Genomic DNA, 14,582 nt, shown 5'->3' with positions numbered 1-14,582 from the left:
GGCCCTACCCATAGGCCCAGCTCCTTCCTCTGATGTGGCCTCCCACTGCCTGAGTCTAGGCTGATCCCCATGGTGCCTGCCTGCCCACACCCAGTTCCTGTGGCTGAGCAGTGCCAAGAGGCTGGAGCCAGGCCCAAGCCAACGATAGTAGCCAGGCTTAGCCTAGTCTCTGTGTTTTGACTTCCCCAATCCAGCATAACAGCTGGAGACTTAAAGATTCATCTGCCAGATGTTTAGGTGGGCGCCACCCACTTCCTGGGCATCGCAGACCGAAGTCTAGTTTGTCCCAGATATCAAGAGCTGTGGGAACTGTGCCTTTGATGCCAGATCACCGCTGTCCCTGGGGAATTGTCTTGAGATCCTGAGAGGCATAAGCAGTCTGGCTCTGGGGGACATACACTTGCTTAGGGGCCACAGTTATCTGAACTCAAGACAGAGGGGACCTCCCCAGGCAGCTGAGGTAGGATGAAGTTCACATGCTACCTTCTCTGAAGGCCCAGAACTGTGTGGAGCATGAGGAACAGATACACTGACACCAAGAGAAACAAGTCTGTCTCTTCCCCGTCCTGGGCTTTGCACCCAAAAGCTGAAGCGGAGGGTGAGCATGGTGCAGCTCACACTGTCTGAAAGCACATTTGTTTGAGCAGTGTGCTGGACAGCTACAGGGTGTGCGGGAGAGGGAAGGCTGAGCCCTGTGCTCTGAAGAGCTGGCTGCCAGCCGGCCTTACTTATTCAGCCCCATTGCCGGCTGCTGGTGAGGGCTTACAAGCCTACTCTGAGGGTCTGGGCAGGGCATGAATCTGCTTGTTCTCACCGTTGGCTCCAGTTAGCATGCTCTTTGCACGGCACATGCTGCAGGCTATGCTGGTGAGTTCTGGAGACCGGCCTAGTCCGTCCATGCAGATAGATAGTCTGCTGGTGGGAGGTGACACTTGGAGCCTGTCTGAAGGAGGCTTGCCGGGTAGATAGGAAGGATCAAATACTTCACAAGAATCCTGGGCATTTGGGGCAGTGTAAGAGTGCCCTCACAGTAAAGAACCATGTGCCAGCCAGTTAGCTCCTATGAGGCCTATGGACCCAGATACCCCACAATTTATACAGATAGGACAGCCACCTCCCTGGGGTCACCCCAGACAGTGGTATCTTTCCTTTGAGACAGGCTGCCTCTCTGAGGGACTCTTTGATCATGCTTTGCTGTGTCCTTGCAGCTCAGTGGAACCTGGCTCCCTCAGTGGTTGGGAGGTCTTGGACAGCCCAGGCTGAAACCAAGGCCACTCCAGGCCTGTTTGTGCTTCAAGGCTTTTTTGTGGTCAAAACTACTTATTTTGGAAGAGAAGAAACCATGACTTTCCCGTACAAATTTGACGTTACAGGATGTTAATGGTCCTCTTGGAATGTCGCATGGATATCTGTGTAAGGTCCATATTAGGAGAGAATCAGTCCTCAGTGACTGCGCTAACACTCCGCCCCTCTGCAGTCAGGCCTGTCAGTTTCTCAGTGACTATTCTGATCATTTTTTTTTTCCTCTTTTGGGGACAGTCTTACTACGCTGTCTAGGCCAGCTTTGTACCCCTGTCCTCAAGCAATCATCTTGCCTCAGCCTCTCAAAGTAGCTGGGATTGTAAGCCAGGCATAGACACTAGCTCTGAGAAATGCTTGCTAGATTGCTTATCAATCGACTGATCTATTTATTGTACAGGGATTTAAACTAGAACCTTATGTAGCTTGGTCTACTGCTGACCGCTCTGCTCTCCCTTGTCTGGGAAACAGGGTTTCTCCATGATCTGCCTGCCTCTGCCTTCCCAGTACTGGGATGAAAGGCGTGCGACACCATATCCAGCCAGCCCTGGTTGTTTTGTTTTGTTTGTTTGTTTGTTTTTGTATTTTGACAGATTGTATGTTTAGTCTAGGCTGGCCTTGAACCTGTTATGTTCCTGCTTCAGCCTTCCAAGAGCTAGGATTTCGTGTGTGTGTGTGTGTGTGTGTGTGTGTGTGTGTGTGTGTGTGTGTGTGTGTGTGCGTGTGTGAGACTATATCTGGTTGAAATATATTAAATAAAACTAACCCATGTCAAAACTGCTAACCAAATCTTTCAATTTTCTCTATCTTTCCATAAGGGCGAGTTCCAGAGACCAGAAATTTGAATCTGGAGAAGGCTGGCGTTAATACCAACCCTAAGAATCAGAAGATCATTGTGGATGCCCAGGAGGCCACCTCTGTCCCCCACATCTATGCCATTGGAGATGTTGCTGAGGTAGGCTGTGTCTGTCTGGCCGACTGCTCCTGTTTCTGTCTGTCTGTCTGACTGCTCCTGTTTCTGTGCTCCCCTGATTCAGCTGGGCCTTGAGATGGACATGACATAGGCTCTGCTGTCCACAGGAACAATATGTGTCTTTCTAATCCCAGAGCACCAATCACAGGACTCAACTCTAAGGACTATCAGGTGCATCCTGGGAAGGATTGAATACCAACCTTGGCTCCTCCTGATGCTTTGCCTTTCTGGGAAGCTCAGGGTGGGACACATTAAGCGTGGGAGCTGCAGTAATGACTGAACAGTTAAGAGCACTGGCTGTTCTCCCGGGGGACCCGGATCCCTTGCAGGTACGCGGCAGTTCATAACTGTAACTTCAGTTCCATCCGTATCTTCAGTTCTCTTGCCTCTTTGAGAACCAAGCACACATGTGTGACCCACAGACATACATGCAGGCAAAATACCCATACGCAAAATAAATTTTTAAAGATTTATTTATTCATTTTTGTATGTTAACATTCTGTCAGCATGTATACTTGCATGCCAGAAGAGGGCGTCAGATCCCAGTACAAATGGATGTGAGCCACCATATGGTTGCTAAGAATCGAACTCAGGACCTCTGGAAGAACAGACAGTGCCACCAAGCCATCTTTCCAGCCCAAATAATTATTTTTTTTTTAAGCACTGAGCACTTTTAAAAAAGATTTATATATTTTATGTATATGAGTACACTGTAGCTATCTTCAGACACACCAGAAGAGGGCATCAGATGCATACAGATGGTTGTGAGCCACCATGTGATTACTGGAGTTTGAGCTCAGAACCTCTGGAAGAGCAGTCAGTGCTCTTAACTGCTGAGCCATCTCTCCAGCCCCACAAGTAATTCTTAAAACAGAGTTAGCTGTTGCTGGACATGACCTTGGAGAAGTCTTATGGCCACAGGAGACCATCCCCAGGTCAGGCCATCTGACCTTGTGCTTGCTATGGTTCCCTCTCTGATCCTGAGGCCATTTCAGTTCCCTTGCTGACTAGGCTGTAACTGATCTTTCTTGGGTGAGGGGCTCAGTGTAGGAAAGGTGTTGGGGCTCTGGACCTCATCCCTACTGACTGGACCTGTGGCTGTGGACACTTCCTGGATGTCCGTCTGCATCCTTCTCTTCCTTGGAGATCATGGCCCACAGCACCTCCCTGGTGAGGCCCTGGCTTGGGAAACAGCCAACCACCATTCCTGTCTTTTACTGGCCCCTCCTACTTCATCAGTCCTGGGTCTCTGCATCCTTAGACCCATGCTGATGCAACACAGGGAAGGTAGGTGCTCAGGAGGCCCCTGCTTAGACATGCTGATGGATGCTCCCCAAGTCCCCAGGCCTCTTGTCGCATCTCCCACCAGTATGTTTCTGTCCCCGGGCTGCTGTAACAAGTGGTTTATGCCACCACAAACTCAGGAGTGTAGAGCACTCACTCTCGGGGGCCTGAGGTTAAATCTGAGTGTGGGCAGGCTGCCCTCCTCGGTACCTGAGTGTGGGCAGGCTGTCCTCCTCGGTACCTGAGTGTAGGCAGGCTGTCCTCCTGGGTACCTGAGTGTGGGCAGGCTGTCCTCCTGGGTACCTGAGTGTGGGCAGGCTGTCCTCCTGGGTACCTGAGTGTGGGCAGGCTGTCCTCCTCGGCACCTGAGTGTGGGCAGGCTGTCCTCCTGGGCACCTGAGTGTGGGCAAGCTGTCCTCCTCGGTACCTGAGTGTGGGCAGGCTGTCCTCCTGGGCACCTGAGTGTGGGCAGGTTGTCCTCCTTGGTACCTGAGTGTGGGCAGGCTGTCCTCCTGGGTATCTGAGTGTGGGCAGGCTGTCCTCCTGGGTACCTGAGTGTGGGCAGGCTGTCCTCCTCGGCACCTGAGTGTGGGCAGGCTGTCCTCCTGGGTACCTGAGTGTGGGCAGGCTGTCCTCCTGGGCACCTGAGTGTAGGCAGGCTGTCCTCCTGGGTACCTGAGTGTGGGCAGGCTGTCCTCCTCGGTACCTGAGTGTGGGCAGGCTGTCCTCCTGGGTACCTGAGTGTGGGCAGGCTGTCCTCCTGGGCACCTGAGTGTGGGCAGGCTGTCCTCCTGGGTACCTGAGTGTGGGCAGGCTGTCCTCCTCGGCACCTGAGTGTGGGCAGGCTGTCCTCCTCGGCACCTGAGTGTGGGCAGGCTGTCCTCCTCGGCACCTGAGTGTGGGCAGGCTGTCCTCCTGGGCACCTGAGTGTGGGCAGGCTGTCCTCCTGGGTACCTGAGTGTGGGCAGGCTGTCCTCCTGGGTACCTGAGTGTGGGCAGGCTGTCCTCCTGGGTACCTGAGTGTGGGCAGGCTGTCCTCCTCGGCACCTGAGTGTGGGCAGGCTGTCCTCCTGGGCACCTGAGTGTGGGCAGGCTGTCCTCCTGGGTACCTGAGTGTGGGCAGGCTGTCCTCCTGGGTACCTGAGTGTAGGCAGGCTGTCCTCCTCGGTACCTGAGTGTGGGCAGGCTGTCCTCCTGGGTACCTGAGTGTGGGCAGGCTGTCCTCCTCGGTACCTGAGTGTGGGCAGGCTGTCCTCCTGGGTACCTGAGTGTGGGCAGGCTGTCCTCCTCGGCACCTGAGTGTGGGCAGGCTGTCCTCCTGGGCACCTGAGTGTGGGCAGGCTGCCCTCCTCGGTACCTGAGTGTGGGCAGGCTGTCCTCCTCAGTACCTTCTAGGTTGTTACCTTCAGCCTCCTCCATGCTGTGCATGGGTGGTCCTTGAACCCCAGCTCTGTGGCATCTTTGCTGACAGTCTCCCCCGGGTGCTTTATGCTCCCCTGTGTCTCCTGCAGATTATCCTTCATCAGACTCAAGACCTATAAACCCTGTATGCTATACACAAACCCCATTTCCAAATAAACTCAACTTCCAAGTTCTAAGCAAGTTTTTCCCCCTTTGCTGGTGGTGGGGAGGCCTCTGTTTAACCCACCCCGGTAGGCTCCTACCTTGAGTTTTTGAGTGTTGAGCAACCCTAGTTACCAAAGAACCGCTAGTTATATCACAGAGATGTGCACTGTGGGGGCGGGGGAGGGTGCATCCGGATAGGAGACATAAGCTGGGGAACTACTTCCGGGTCAGGGTTTGTTCAACGCTGTTGTTATAAAGAGACCATGAGGTGGGTAACTGGAGGTTCTGACTGGAAGCAAAGCAAAGAGAGACTGGCATCTATGCCTTCCAGAGTGAGAAGGTGGCTGCGCCACCTTGGTCCCCTTTGGAACTCACTTTGGGAAACGTAGAGAGGAATCTGGGGAGATGGAGCCAGGGGTTGAGTCTAAGGGATCCCAGCGGGACTCCTGCTGGGTCAGCCTGTCTCTTGGACTCTTTGGTGTACCAGAGGGGTCCCCCATAACAGTGAAAATGCTCAGATAGGGGCCATGGCCACTGCACAAGTTACCATCAGGCCCGTCGTTGGTGTTCGAAGTTGAGGAACATGTGACTCTCTAAGAGGTTTCTGACTCCCACTGCTGCTACGTACAAGGCCTCAGAGATAGCAGTTCCAAGGAGGATGACATGAGAACACCACGGAGCTCTCTGCCGAGCCCCACTCCTTCCTGGTTATTTTACCACCTGAATTTCCTTTATATGGGTGTTTTGCCTGCATGCCTATCTGTGTACCACATGTGTGTCTGGTGCACACAGAAGCCAGGAGAGGGCAGCAGATGCCCAGGAACTGAAGTTACACACAGTTGTTAGATGTCATGTGGATGCCGAAACCCAGGTCTTTTGGAAGAGCAAGCAGCGTTCTTAACCACTGAGCCACCTCTCTAGCCGCTCACATCACTATCTAATGGAGGCTCAGGCCATGAACCTGGGCAGTGTGGTTTCTTGGTCTTTGCCTGTTGTTGGTGTGGCTGTTGTACTCTCCAACTGTAGATTTCAGCTCTGTGGTTCTGTGAGCGCTGTACCGTGAGAGAGTGCCCGTGTTCTCTCAAAAGAGAGACATCAAGTGAGTCTCTGTTTAGCCCACAGTGCTAGGTTGCCACCAGCATGTGGCACAGGAAAGACGTCTTTATTTTAAAAATTCAATTCACAGTTTAAAAGGCAATTGCAAGTAATGGAGTAAGACCACAACATCGGTCAGGCCAGCGCTGCAGAGCCTGGGGTGAAGTAGTGGTATTGCTTAATGGGGTAGGGTGTGCTGGGGCGGGGTGGGGGGTGTTTCCTGGGTTACTCAGGCCCCATGGAATGTACCGGCTGGAAGTGTAGTTTATCTCTGTAGATCTCTGCTCATTTCTGGAATGCCAAACAGCATCTGCATTTCCTGCTACAGAGGTGATTGGCAGTGGGGGTCTGAGCTGCTGCAAGCAGGAACACCCGAGGCAAGGTGTGCCCTGAGACAAAGTGGTCTCCTGTGGAATGACACTGATTTGGGGTTTGTCATGGACTATGGCATGCATGTCAAGCTGTGTGTCGGGAGCACGTGACATGCTTGGGGCCATACGAACCAGACCCTGAGTCACTGGGGACCGTGGGCAGGATCCCTTTTGAGCTCTGTCATGGGACCAGCACTCTGAGGTCACTCAGAGAAAAGCCTGTGCAGTGATCCCGGCCGCTCGTTCCTTCTTGTAGAGAAAGGGATGGTCACTGTGGGAATTCAGCGTCTGGAGACTTTCGAGGTTGGCGCAGCTTGTGCTAATTTCCACAGCCTCACAGTTCATGTCCATGTCTTCAAAGCCTGTGGCCTGGCGTTGAGTCTTCAACAGGGAGCCACCTGCTAGGAAGGCGATGGGTGGCTGCCTGCACAGGCTGCTGCAGTACGATGCTGTGTGTTCTTCCCCAGGGGCGGCCTGAGCTGACACCCACAGCTATCAAGGCAGGAAAGCTTCTGGCTCAGCGGCTCTTTGGGAAATCCTCAACCTTAATGAATTACAGCAACGTGAGTTCCTTTAAAGGACCAAGTCCAAGCTAGGAAAGGCTTGGCTGGTTCTTCTGGGGTAAGGGTTGTTTGCACCTATGTGTCTTCATGTACATGTATACATGCACAGGTGTATGTGCATGGGTATATATGCACACAGATATGAACATGTGAATGTGAGTACCTGCACGTCCATGAGCAGGAGGGTACAGTCCTCAGGACCATATGAACCAGATCTCTAGTCACTGGGGACTATGAGCAGGATCTCTTTTGAGCTCTCTCATGGGACCAGCACATCAGTATGATGGGTTCAGAGTAATGCCTGTGTCAGTGAGCTGTCCCCGGCAGCTCATTCCCTCTTCTAGAGAAAGGGATGCATGTAGTTTTGCTCCTGGTCCAGCCCAGGAACAATGAGTGGCCACCTGCTGTGCTAATAATGTATGGCTGGGTCCCTGGCCTCAGATTACTGCTCAAGTGTCACTCAGGAGATGCAGTTTCAATTTGGGAATGTGGCGGTGTGGGGGTGGGGCTGGAGTGAGGGGTAAACGATGCACAAAAGGCATATCTGATTCCAGACCTACTTTCCAGGTCCCCACAACTGTCTTTACACCACTGGAGTATGGCTGTGTGGGACTGTCTGAGGAGGAGGCTGTGGCTCTCCACGGCCAGGAGCATATAGAGGTAGGGGACTCTCCCCCACAGAGCCCCTCCATGAATTGGCGTTCTTGGCAGGGCATAGTGTGGGGCCCCCACAGAACAGGGGTGTCGGAGAGCAGCTCCAGAAACAAGGGAAGCCTCTGGCAGCTTTAGAGTGTGGCCAACCGAAGCTTCTGTGGTCCCACTGAATGTCCCACCCTGCTGTATGGGTGTCCTCCTGGGTCTCCGATTGCTGCCTTCCTCTGAGGTCCTGTGATCTGGTAGCCTCCAGTGCCCCGCCCCTGACTACGCTGTATATACAGTAAGCACTGTTGGGGTTCCCTCCAGAGCCTTGGACATCTGGTGCCCATTCTACTTCAGTGTGCAGAAAGCTTGGAACAGAAGGTCTCGGGTCCTGGTGCTGCTCTGTAGGGCTCTCCCTAACTCTTAGGGGGAAGAGTCTCCTTTAACCTGAATGGCTCCTCCACCTTCTTGCCCAGGCTGGTCCACTCCTACCCACCTGTCCCTCCACCTTCCTGGGACTCTCCTGAAGTTTCCAACAGGCAGGACACCAGCCCAAATTTCTGTCCTCTTCCTAAGCTCTTCTAGTGCCTCCAAGCCCAATGGCTCAGACTGGAACCATCCTAGGCTAAAGGATTTTCATCGGGCCAGGATGTTTTGGGGAGTCTGCAGCAGCAGGCTGGCTGTGGCCCCTAGGGTACCTTCAGGGTAGGCTGAGGTGGCTGGAAGCTTTGAAAGCTGCCACAGAGTAGAAGCTGAAAGACTGGTGCAGGCCTTCCTGATGCAGCAGCTGTGAGGCCCAGGTCACTAGGCTGTAGAGTTTGCCCGCTCCGTGTACCCAGGCTCCTCCATCATGGAGACAGGTCTGACAGGCCTGCCTTCCCAACACTTTATTTGCTATTTTTGTTAGATTCATCATAAGTACACTGGGACATGTGTTCATAGCATTTTATAATGTTTTATGTTTCATGATGTTGAATGGCCAAACATTCTTGTTTGTTTTTTCTTCAGTTCTGTCTTGCTTAGAACAATATTCTCTGAAGCCCTATTAATTAATAATGGCTGTGTAGCACATGTGGGGCCCTGCTCATTTTTTATATGGCTGCAGCCCTGAACACACTGTCAAGCCCTTCATGGGTGCTGAAAGCCCTTGTTCCACAGCTCCAGGGAGACTGGGGCCTGCCCAGCCCCTCCTCTTAGCTGAGGCTCAGGCCAAGCCAGCACCAGCGTGTGTTGGGGAGGCCAGGCAGCCATCTGAGAGCCATTTCTCCTTACACGAGTAGGATGGCCACTCACACACCAGCGATTTGCCCAAGGTCTCCCTGTCCAGTCTGCATTGCCCTTGGGGAGGCCAGGATCCACCCAACATCTACTTCTTGGGGATGCTCAAACCACTGGCTCTGTGTTGTCTCACGGCTAGTGTCACCTCGGCAGCCTGATGCCTACTCTCCCCTGGTGTCCAGTGGGTGGGGAGTCTGAGATCTGGCGGGCGAGGGTCTGTCTGCAGACTACCTGGCTGTGGGGACAGGCTGCCTGAACAAAGGAGGACGTATCCTCTGCAACCAGCTGAGATGTCTCCACATTTTGTACTATAACCCTTGGGTCACACCAGTGCCCTTGGGTCCCTGAGAATCCTGCCTTCCCTGCACTTTTTCTGTTGCTTATAAGACTATAGACCTGTCTTGGGCATGGCCCCTGATCCGGGTGCTGGTGTCTTGTCTCTCAGGTTTACCATGCATATTACAAGCCCCTAGAGTTCACAGTGGCAGATCGGGATGCATCACAGTGCTACATAAAGGTGAGCATGTTTAGGGACCAGGGGTGAGGTACACCGGGACTAAGGGGAAAAGCTAGCTTCCAGTGGAGAATGCTCTGCTATCCACAGGGTAGAACAGCAAATATTAGCCACTTTCCCCATGTGACAGAGTGTCTGCAAAAGCAGCTTAAGGAAGGAAGGGTTTGCTGGTCTCACAGTTTAAGGGAAGGCGTGGTGGCAGGAGCTGAAACAGCTGATCACTTTGCATCTGCAGTTAGGAAGCAAACAGCTAGGTGCTGATGCTTAGCTCATATTCTCTTTTTTATGTAGTCTGGATCCCAGCCCATGTCATGGTACTGCCCACAGTTACAGTGGGTGACCCATGGGGTGGTTCAGCCCACAGTTACAATGGGTAGCCTATGGGATGGTGCTGACCAATTGTAATGGGTCTGTCCACCACAATGAAGCCAATGTAGACACTTCCTCATAGATTTTGTCTTCTGGGTGTCTAGTAGGTCCTGTCAAATTGACTGTAAATATTCACTGCTGAAAATGGGAACTCATGAGGGCTGCAGAGACGGGACACAGCAGACCCCTACGGTTGGGTGGGTCCCCTGTGGCTAAGTGATAGTCAAAAACACTGTGGCTTTCAGATGGTATGCATGAGGGAGCCCCCACAACTGGTACTGGGCCTGCACTTCCTTGGCCCCAACGCTGGAGAAGTCACACAAGGATTTGCTCTTGGGATCCAGTAAGTCCTGTATAACTCCAGCCATTTTGAACTGTAGCTGCTTCCCTCTGTGTTTTTTTTTTTTTTTTTTTTTTTTTTTTGGTTCTTTTTTTCGGAGCTGGGGACCGAACCCAGGGCCTTGCGCTTCCTAGGTAAGCGCTCTACCACTGAGCTAAATCCCCAGCCCCCCCTCTGTGTTTTGATAGTACAGTATGTTTGTTGTTTCGACAATAGTGGAAGCTGCTGGGTTTACACTTCTGGGGGAGGGGAGTTTGTACATGTCTGCAGCAGGCATCCTTCAGCCTGCTTCAGCCATGGCAAACACGGCAGGAGAGGGACTTTCTCTAGCCAAAGGTCCTAAGCAGAGATGGCTGCAGCCCTGGGCATGGCCAACATGAGGGAGGTTGAACCCTCCCTCCTCCAGCCTTCCACTGTTGGTTTCTGTTTCTATCGTCTATGAATTGTCTGTGTGTATTCTGTGGATTTCTTTCTAGTGTCTGTGCTACAATTATTGGGTTATGAAACGCTCTTTGCATGTTAACGATATCAGTATTATAGAAAGAGACTCTCAGAAAGTCTTCCAGCAACTGAATTATCTGGGCAGTGACTCCGCATGCAGCACCATGGATGGAAATGTGCTGTGGGACAGCCCTGTCCCATCAATCTCAGGGCTCTCCCTGGCCCAGCCGGTCGTGTGGATGCTCTGCTTACTATCACCCACACCTCACATCCATGATAGACATCATCCACACAGGCTCCAGCATGATGCTCAGGAGAGGCCGCACCTGCTCGTGGGTCCTGTAGTTTACTCTGGAATAAAGTCCCATGTGGTAGCTCTGCTGAAGGTCTCCTAAGGACAACACATACACATTCCAAAGATGGGCTCATCTGGGACTTACAGCTCATGCCTGGGAGAACTTTATCACCAGCCATTGCCCTAACACATTTGTAGGTCAGGTAGGCCTGAGGTTTGCTGTCCTATGATAGGTGTGGCCCCAGCTAGGGATCTGGCCCAAATCCCATCTCACCCACACAGTCCTCCAACACAAACCCTATCCCTCTGTTGAAATCCTCTCTCCCCTGTCCCTAGACCTCTCATCCCCAAAACCCAGCTCTTGACCACACATACCCCTGGGCCACTGGGGACCCAGATATCCACACACCTTCTCCTGTCTGCTTTTCCCTATGCCTGCCCGCCCCTGTTTCTTCCAGGGTTCTATCTGCAGAACCATGAATACACTTACATGCCACATAAATACACACAAAACACACAAAAACTCATTCAGCCTTAGCCAGGGACTCAGACACACAGTCACACTGGGCAGCTCTTTCCTCGCACACCAAGGCCTGGAATCAGCCTCACTCGTTTGGCCATGTTATTAAAATACCAAGAACAGTTTTGGTTGTGGCAGAGCAACCCCTGAGGCTGTAGAGCATGGTGGTTCTCCCCTGCCCGCAGGTGGAGACAGTGGTGGTTTGAGGAGGCTGGTGGAGGGCTCACACTGATATTTTAGACCTGGTCAGGAGGCCTTGGACCTCTCACTAGGAACTCCTGGCTGTATTTGAAAAGTGTGCACCTGTTGTCCAAGTGGGGTGTTTACCTGCCAAACCCTGCATTGCACAGGGCTTGCACATAGGAAAGCTGTTGGTTTCAACTCTGTACCACCTGGACAGCAGGGTGTCTGTAAGTGCTGTACCTTCCAAAGAGCTAGGTCGTACTCACCGAGAATGTGCGTTAATGCAGGTGGACATGTAGCCACCTGGAATGCCCACAGCAGTAAGTAATCTATTGATCTTTAGCCGCTAGGCTGGGGCACCTGGGTTGAGACCAGATCTTAGAGGCCAAGAGATGCCATGGCTGACAGTGGAGGCTTTTCTCACAGGACCAGTGGTTAGTCTGGGCTAGATTACCTCCCTTCATGCACTTACTCTGAGTAGACAGAATGCCATCCACAGAACAACCAACTTCCTGGCCTTGTGCTTGGGTGCCATATATCCATGGGTAGATTTCTGAGCAGAAGAGCTGGCTGGGCCGGTGTAGGCTGTAGTCAAAAGTGACTGGACTGGGCGATCCTTGCCATATCTTGACAGTGATAGAGCAGGCCTCGAGGAAGGGGCAATTAGGACTGGAGAACAGGCAGCCAGGACAGCAACCCAAGGAAAGGTTGGCTAGGAGGGCCTGAGGAGGGTAGCACCTCGGCGTTTGTGAATAGTGGGTATTTGCTGGGAGGCAGTGAGCAGTCCAGCATAGGTGGGGAGAGATATTCTTGTGCTGACTCAGTAAGGAAACCAGACACTTTCTGAGGCCTTCCCCAAGGCAGAGTGCCATGGACAGACCTCCCTGTGCTGACCACTTACCGTTCCTCTCTCGATGTGTGCAGGTGTGGGGCTTCATACGCACAGGTGATGCAGACAGTAGGGATCCACCCCACCTGCTCTGAGGAGGTGGTTAAGCTGCACATCTCCAAGCGCTCTGGCCTGGATCCTACTGTGACTGGCTGCTGAGGTTAAGTTACCATCCCTGCTGAGCTAAGGATACACACTGTGCCTGCCATGTGCCCAGTACAAGGCTCTCAGACACCTGGACCTAGCTATTGTCATGGGAGCCACTGTGCCAGCATGATTCCAGGCACATGGTGAAGCTACCTAGAACAGGTAAGTTCCTCCCCTTCATCAGGCCTGGTAGCCTAGAAAGAAGGCCAAAGGGGGAACCATCAAAGATCCCTGCCTGGTCATTGCTGTTCCCCACATGCAGTGGTGTCACGAGCTGGGCTCCCAGTATCTGCTGGCAGTGTCAGGTGCTGCTCACTTGTGTCAGTTGTCCCTGTGGGCAGTGAGTCTATGTGGGCTCATTTCCTCCGTGCCCAGAGGGTGGAGACACTGCCCGTGTGCACGGCTCACCGGCCACCACATGGATGGTTTTGCTTGTGCAGCCAGGCTGGCCAAGTGGGCAGCCAGAAGTCCCAGTGCATCACCAGCCACTGTAGTTTTCTGAGGTGACACCTCTGTCTGACAGCATCCTCCAGAATCCCCAGTCCTTGATCTGCAAGCCACAGCCCATCCTGATTGTCTCTTTTGGCTGTCACCTCTTCCTGGTCTGGGCCTTGGTGACAACTCTCCTGAACTGAGGAGGCTCTACAAAGTCCTTCCCCTCAAGATGCCCGCCATCTGTCTGAGCATCTGAGCAGTGGTTCTCTGACAGGAGCCTGTCTGGGCATTCGTGCACCTGCTCCATCACAGTGTCTCCAAGCCAGGGCTGCATCTGACACCAAGTGCCCTAGAGAAGGAAGCTCTTCCCAGAATATTATTCCTTTCATTCAGGGGTCTTTGGTTGTTGTTGTTAAGTACTCAGTTTATGTTTTTATCAAAATATTTTTGTAGCAACTGCAGTGCTCTCTTTGCCTAGTTTGGGTTGGGGAGGGTGGTAGGGAGGTTTCTCTTTAGGGGCTTCTTTTCAGTCTCTCAAGGACCTCGTGTGGTTTGGGGTAAACATGGCTAGGCCAGTTGAGGGATTGGCCCAGGCTGAGCCCCACCTGTTATTGACAGGACTGGAAGGCCTTGCTGCCTCGCAGAGATCTGAGAAGATGTGGATGGAGCATTGTGTATCTGAATAGATGGTGTGTGTCCTGCAGGGATGACTGCCCCCTCTAACCTCTGGCCAGCCTTCACACACTGCCAGTGTCAGATGATGACGGCCTGTGCAGAAACCCCCACGTGGGCTGCCCAGGTTTGAACCCCTGGCATTTCTGGAGTGCTAATAAAGAGCGTGTTTTACTAAAGTGTGTCTGTGTGTGCTATCCCCAGGACTGCCCAGTGTCACATGATAGTAGCTTCTAATCAGGATTTGCTATCACCAGAACCATAATATATGGAGCTGCAGTGTCTTAGAGTTCCCAGCAGCCACTGGAACTGACCTGACCCTTACCCTGGTAGGACCCAGCATTTCCCACCATCCTCATCCTTTCTTCAACTACAGGCTCAGGTCTGAAGATGTCTTCTAGGGCTCCATACTGGACCTCCTGCCGAGGTCTGGACCGTTTCTGTAAGGCCTCTGTGTACATCTTGGAGCAAGGGTGGCCTAGCCCCAGCAGCCATCAAGGGTCAGGAATAGGAGGATAGGGTGAAGCAAGGTTGTATGAGGTTTTCTATCTCTGCACTGAGCTTCATTCACCTACTGAGATTTCCACTGTGGCCCTCCAAGTCAGCTTGTGGACTGGTTTTGGCTAATCCTCCACATTGAAGCCTGATGGGCTAGGGAGAGCCTGTCAGTCACTGTAGGGAGAGACAGCCCTGACGGTGAGGGGCAGAG

At 52.8% G+C, this 14,582-nt stretch overlaps 1 protein-coding gene across 1 annotated transcript in view; it reads left to right on the top strand.

Annotated features, from left to right (window-relative positions):
* The window catches only part of Txnrd2 (thioredoxin reductase 2), a 48,155-nt gene extending 34,103 nt beyond the window's left edge, over positions 1 to 14,052 (top strand). The window contains exons 12-18 of the mRNA NM_022584.3: positions 2,118 to 2,254; positions 7,056 to 7,151; positions 7,719 to 7,811; positions 9,514 to 9,585; positions 10,197 to 10,294; positions 12,655 to 12,928; positions 13,820 to 14,052. Of these exons, the coding sequence (NP_072106.1) occupies positions 2,118 to 2,254; positions 7,056 to 7,151; positions 7,719 to 7,811; positions 9,514 to 9,585; positions 10,197 to 10,294; positions 12,655 to 12,784 (626 nt within the window). The 3' untranslated portion in view covers positions 12,785 to 12,928; positions 13,820 to 14,052. The remainder of the gene's footprint in view (positions 1 to 2,117; positions 2,255 to 7,055; positions 7,152 to 7,718; positions 7,812 to 9,513; positions 9,586 to 10,196; positions 10,295 to 12,654; positions 12,929 to 13,819) is intronic.
* Positions 14,053 to 14,582: the final 530 nt, after the last annotated feature.

Source organism: Rattus norvegicus, chromosome 11, assembly GCF_036323735.1.
Source record: "Rattus norvegicus strain BN/NHsdMcwi chromosome 11, GRCr8, whole genome shotgun sequence".
In the NCBI taxonomy this organism is placed as follows: domain Eukaryota; kingdom Metazoa; phylum Chordata; class Mammalia; order Rodentia; family Muridae; genus Rattus; species Rattus norvegicus.
This window is presented reverse-complemented; position numbering and strand designations above follow the sequence as displayed.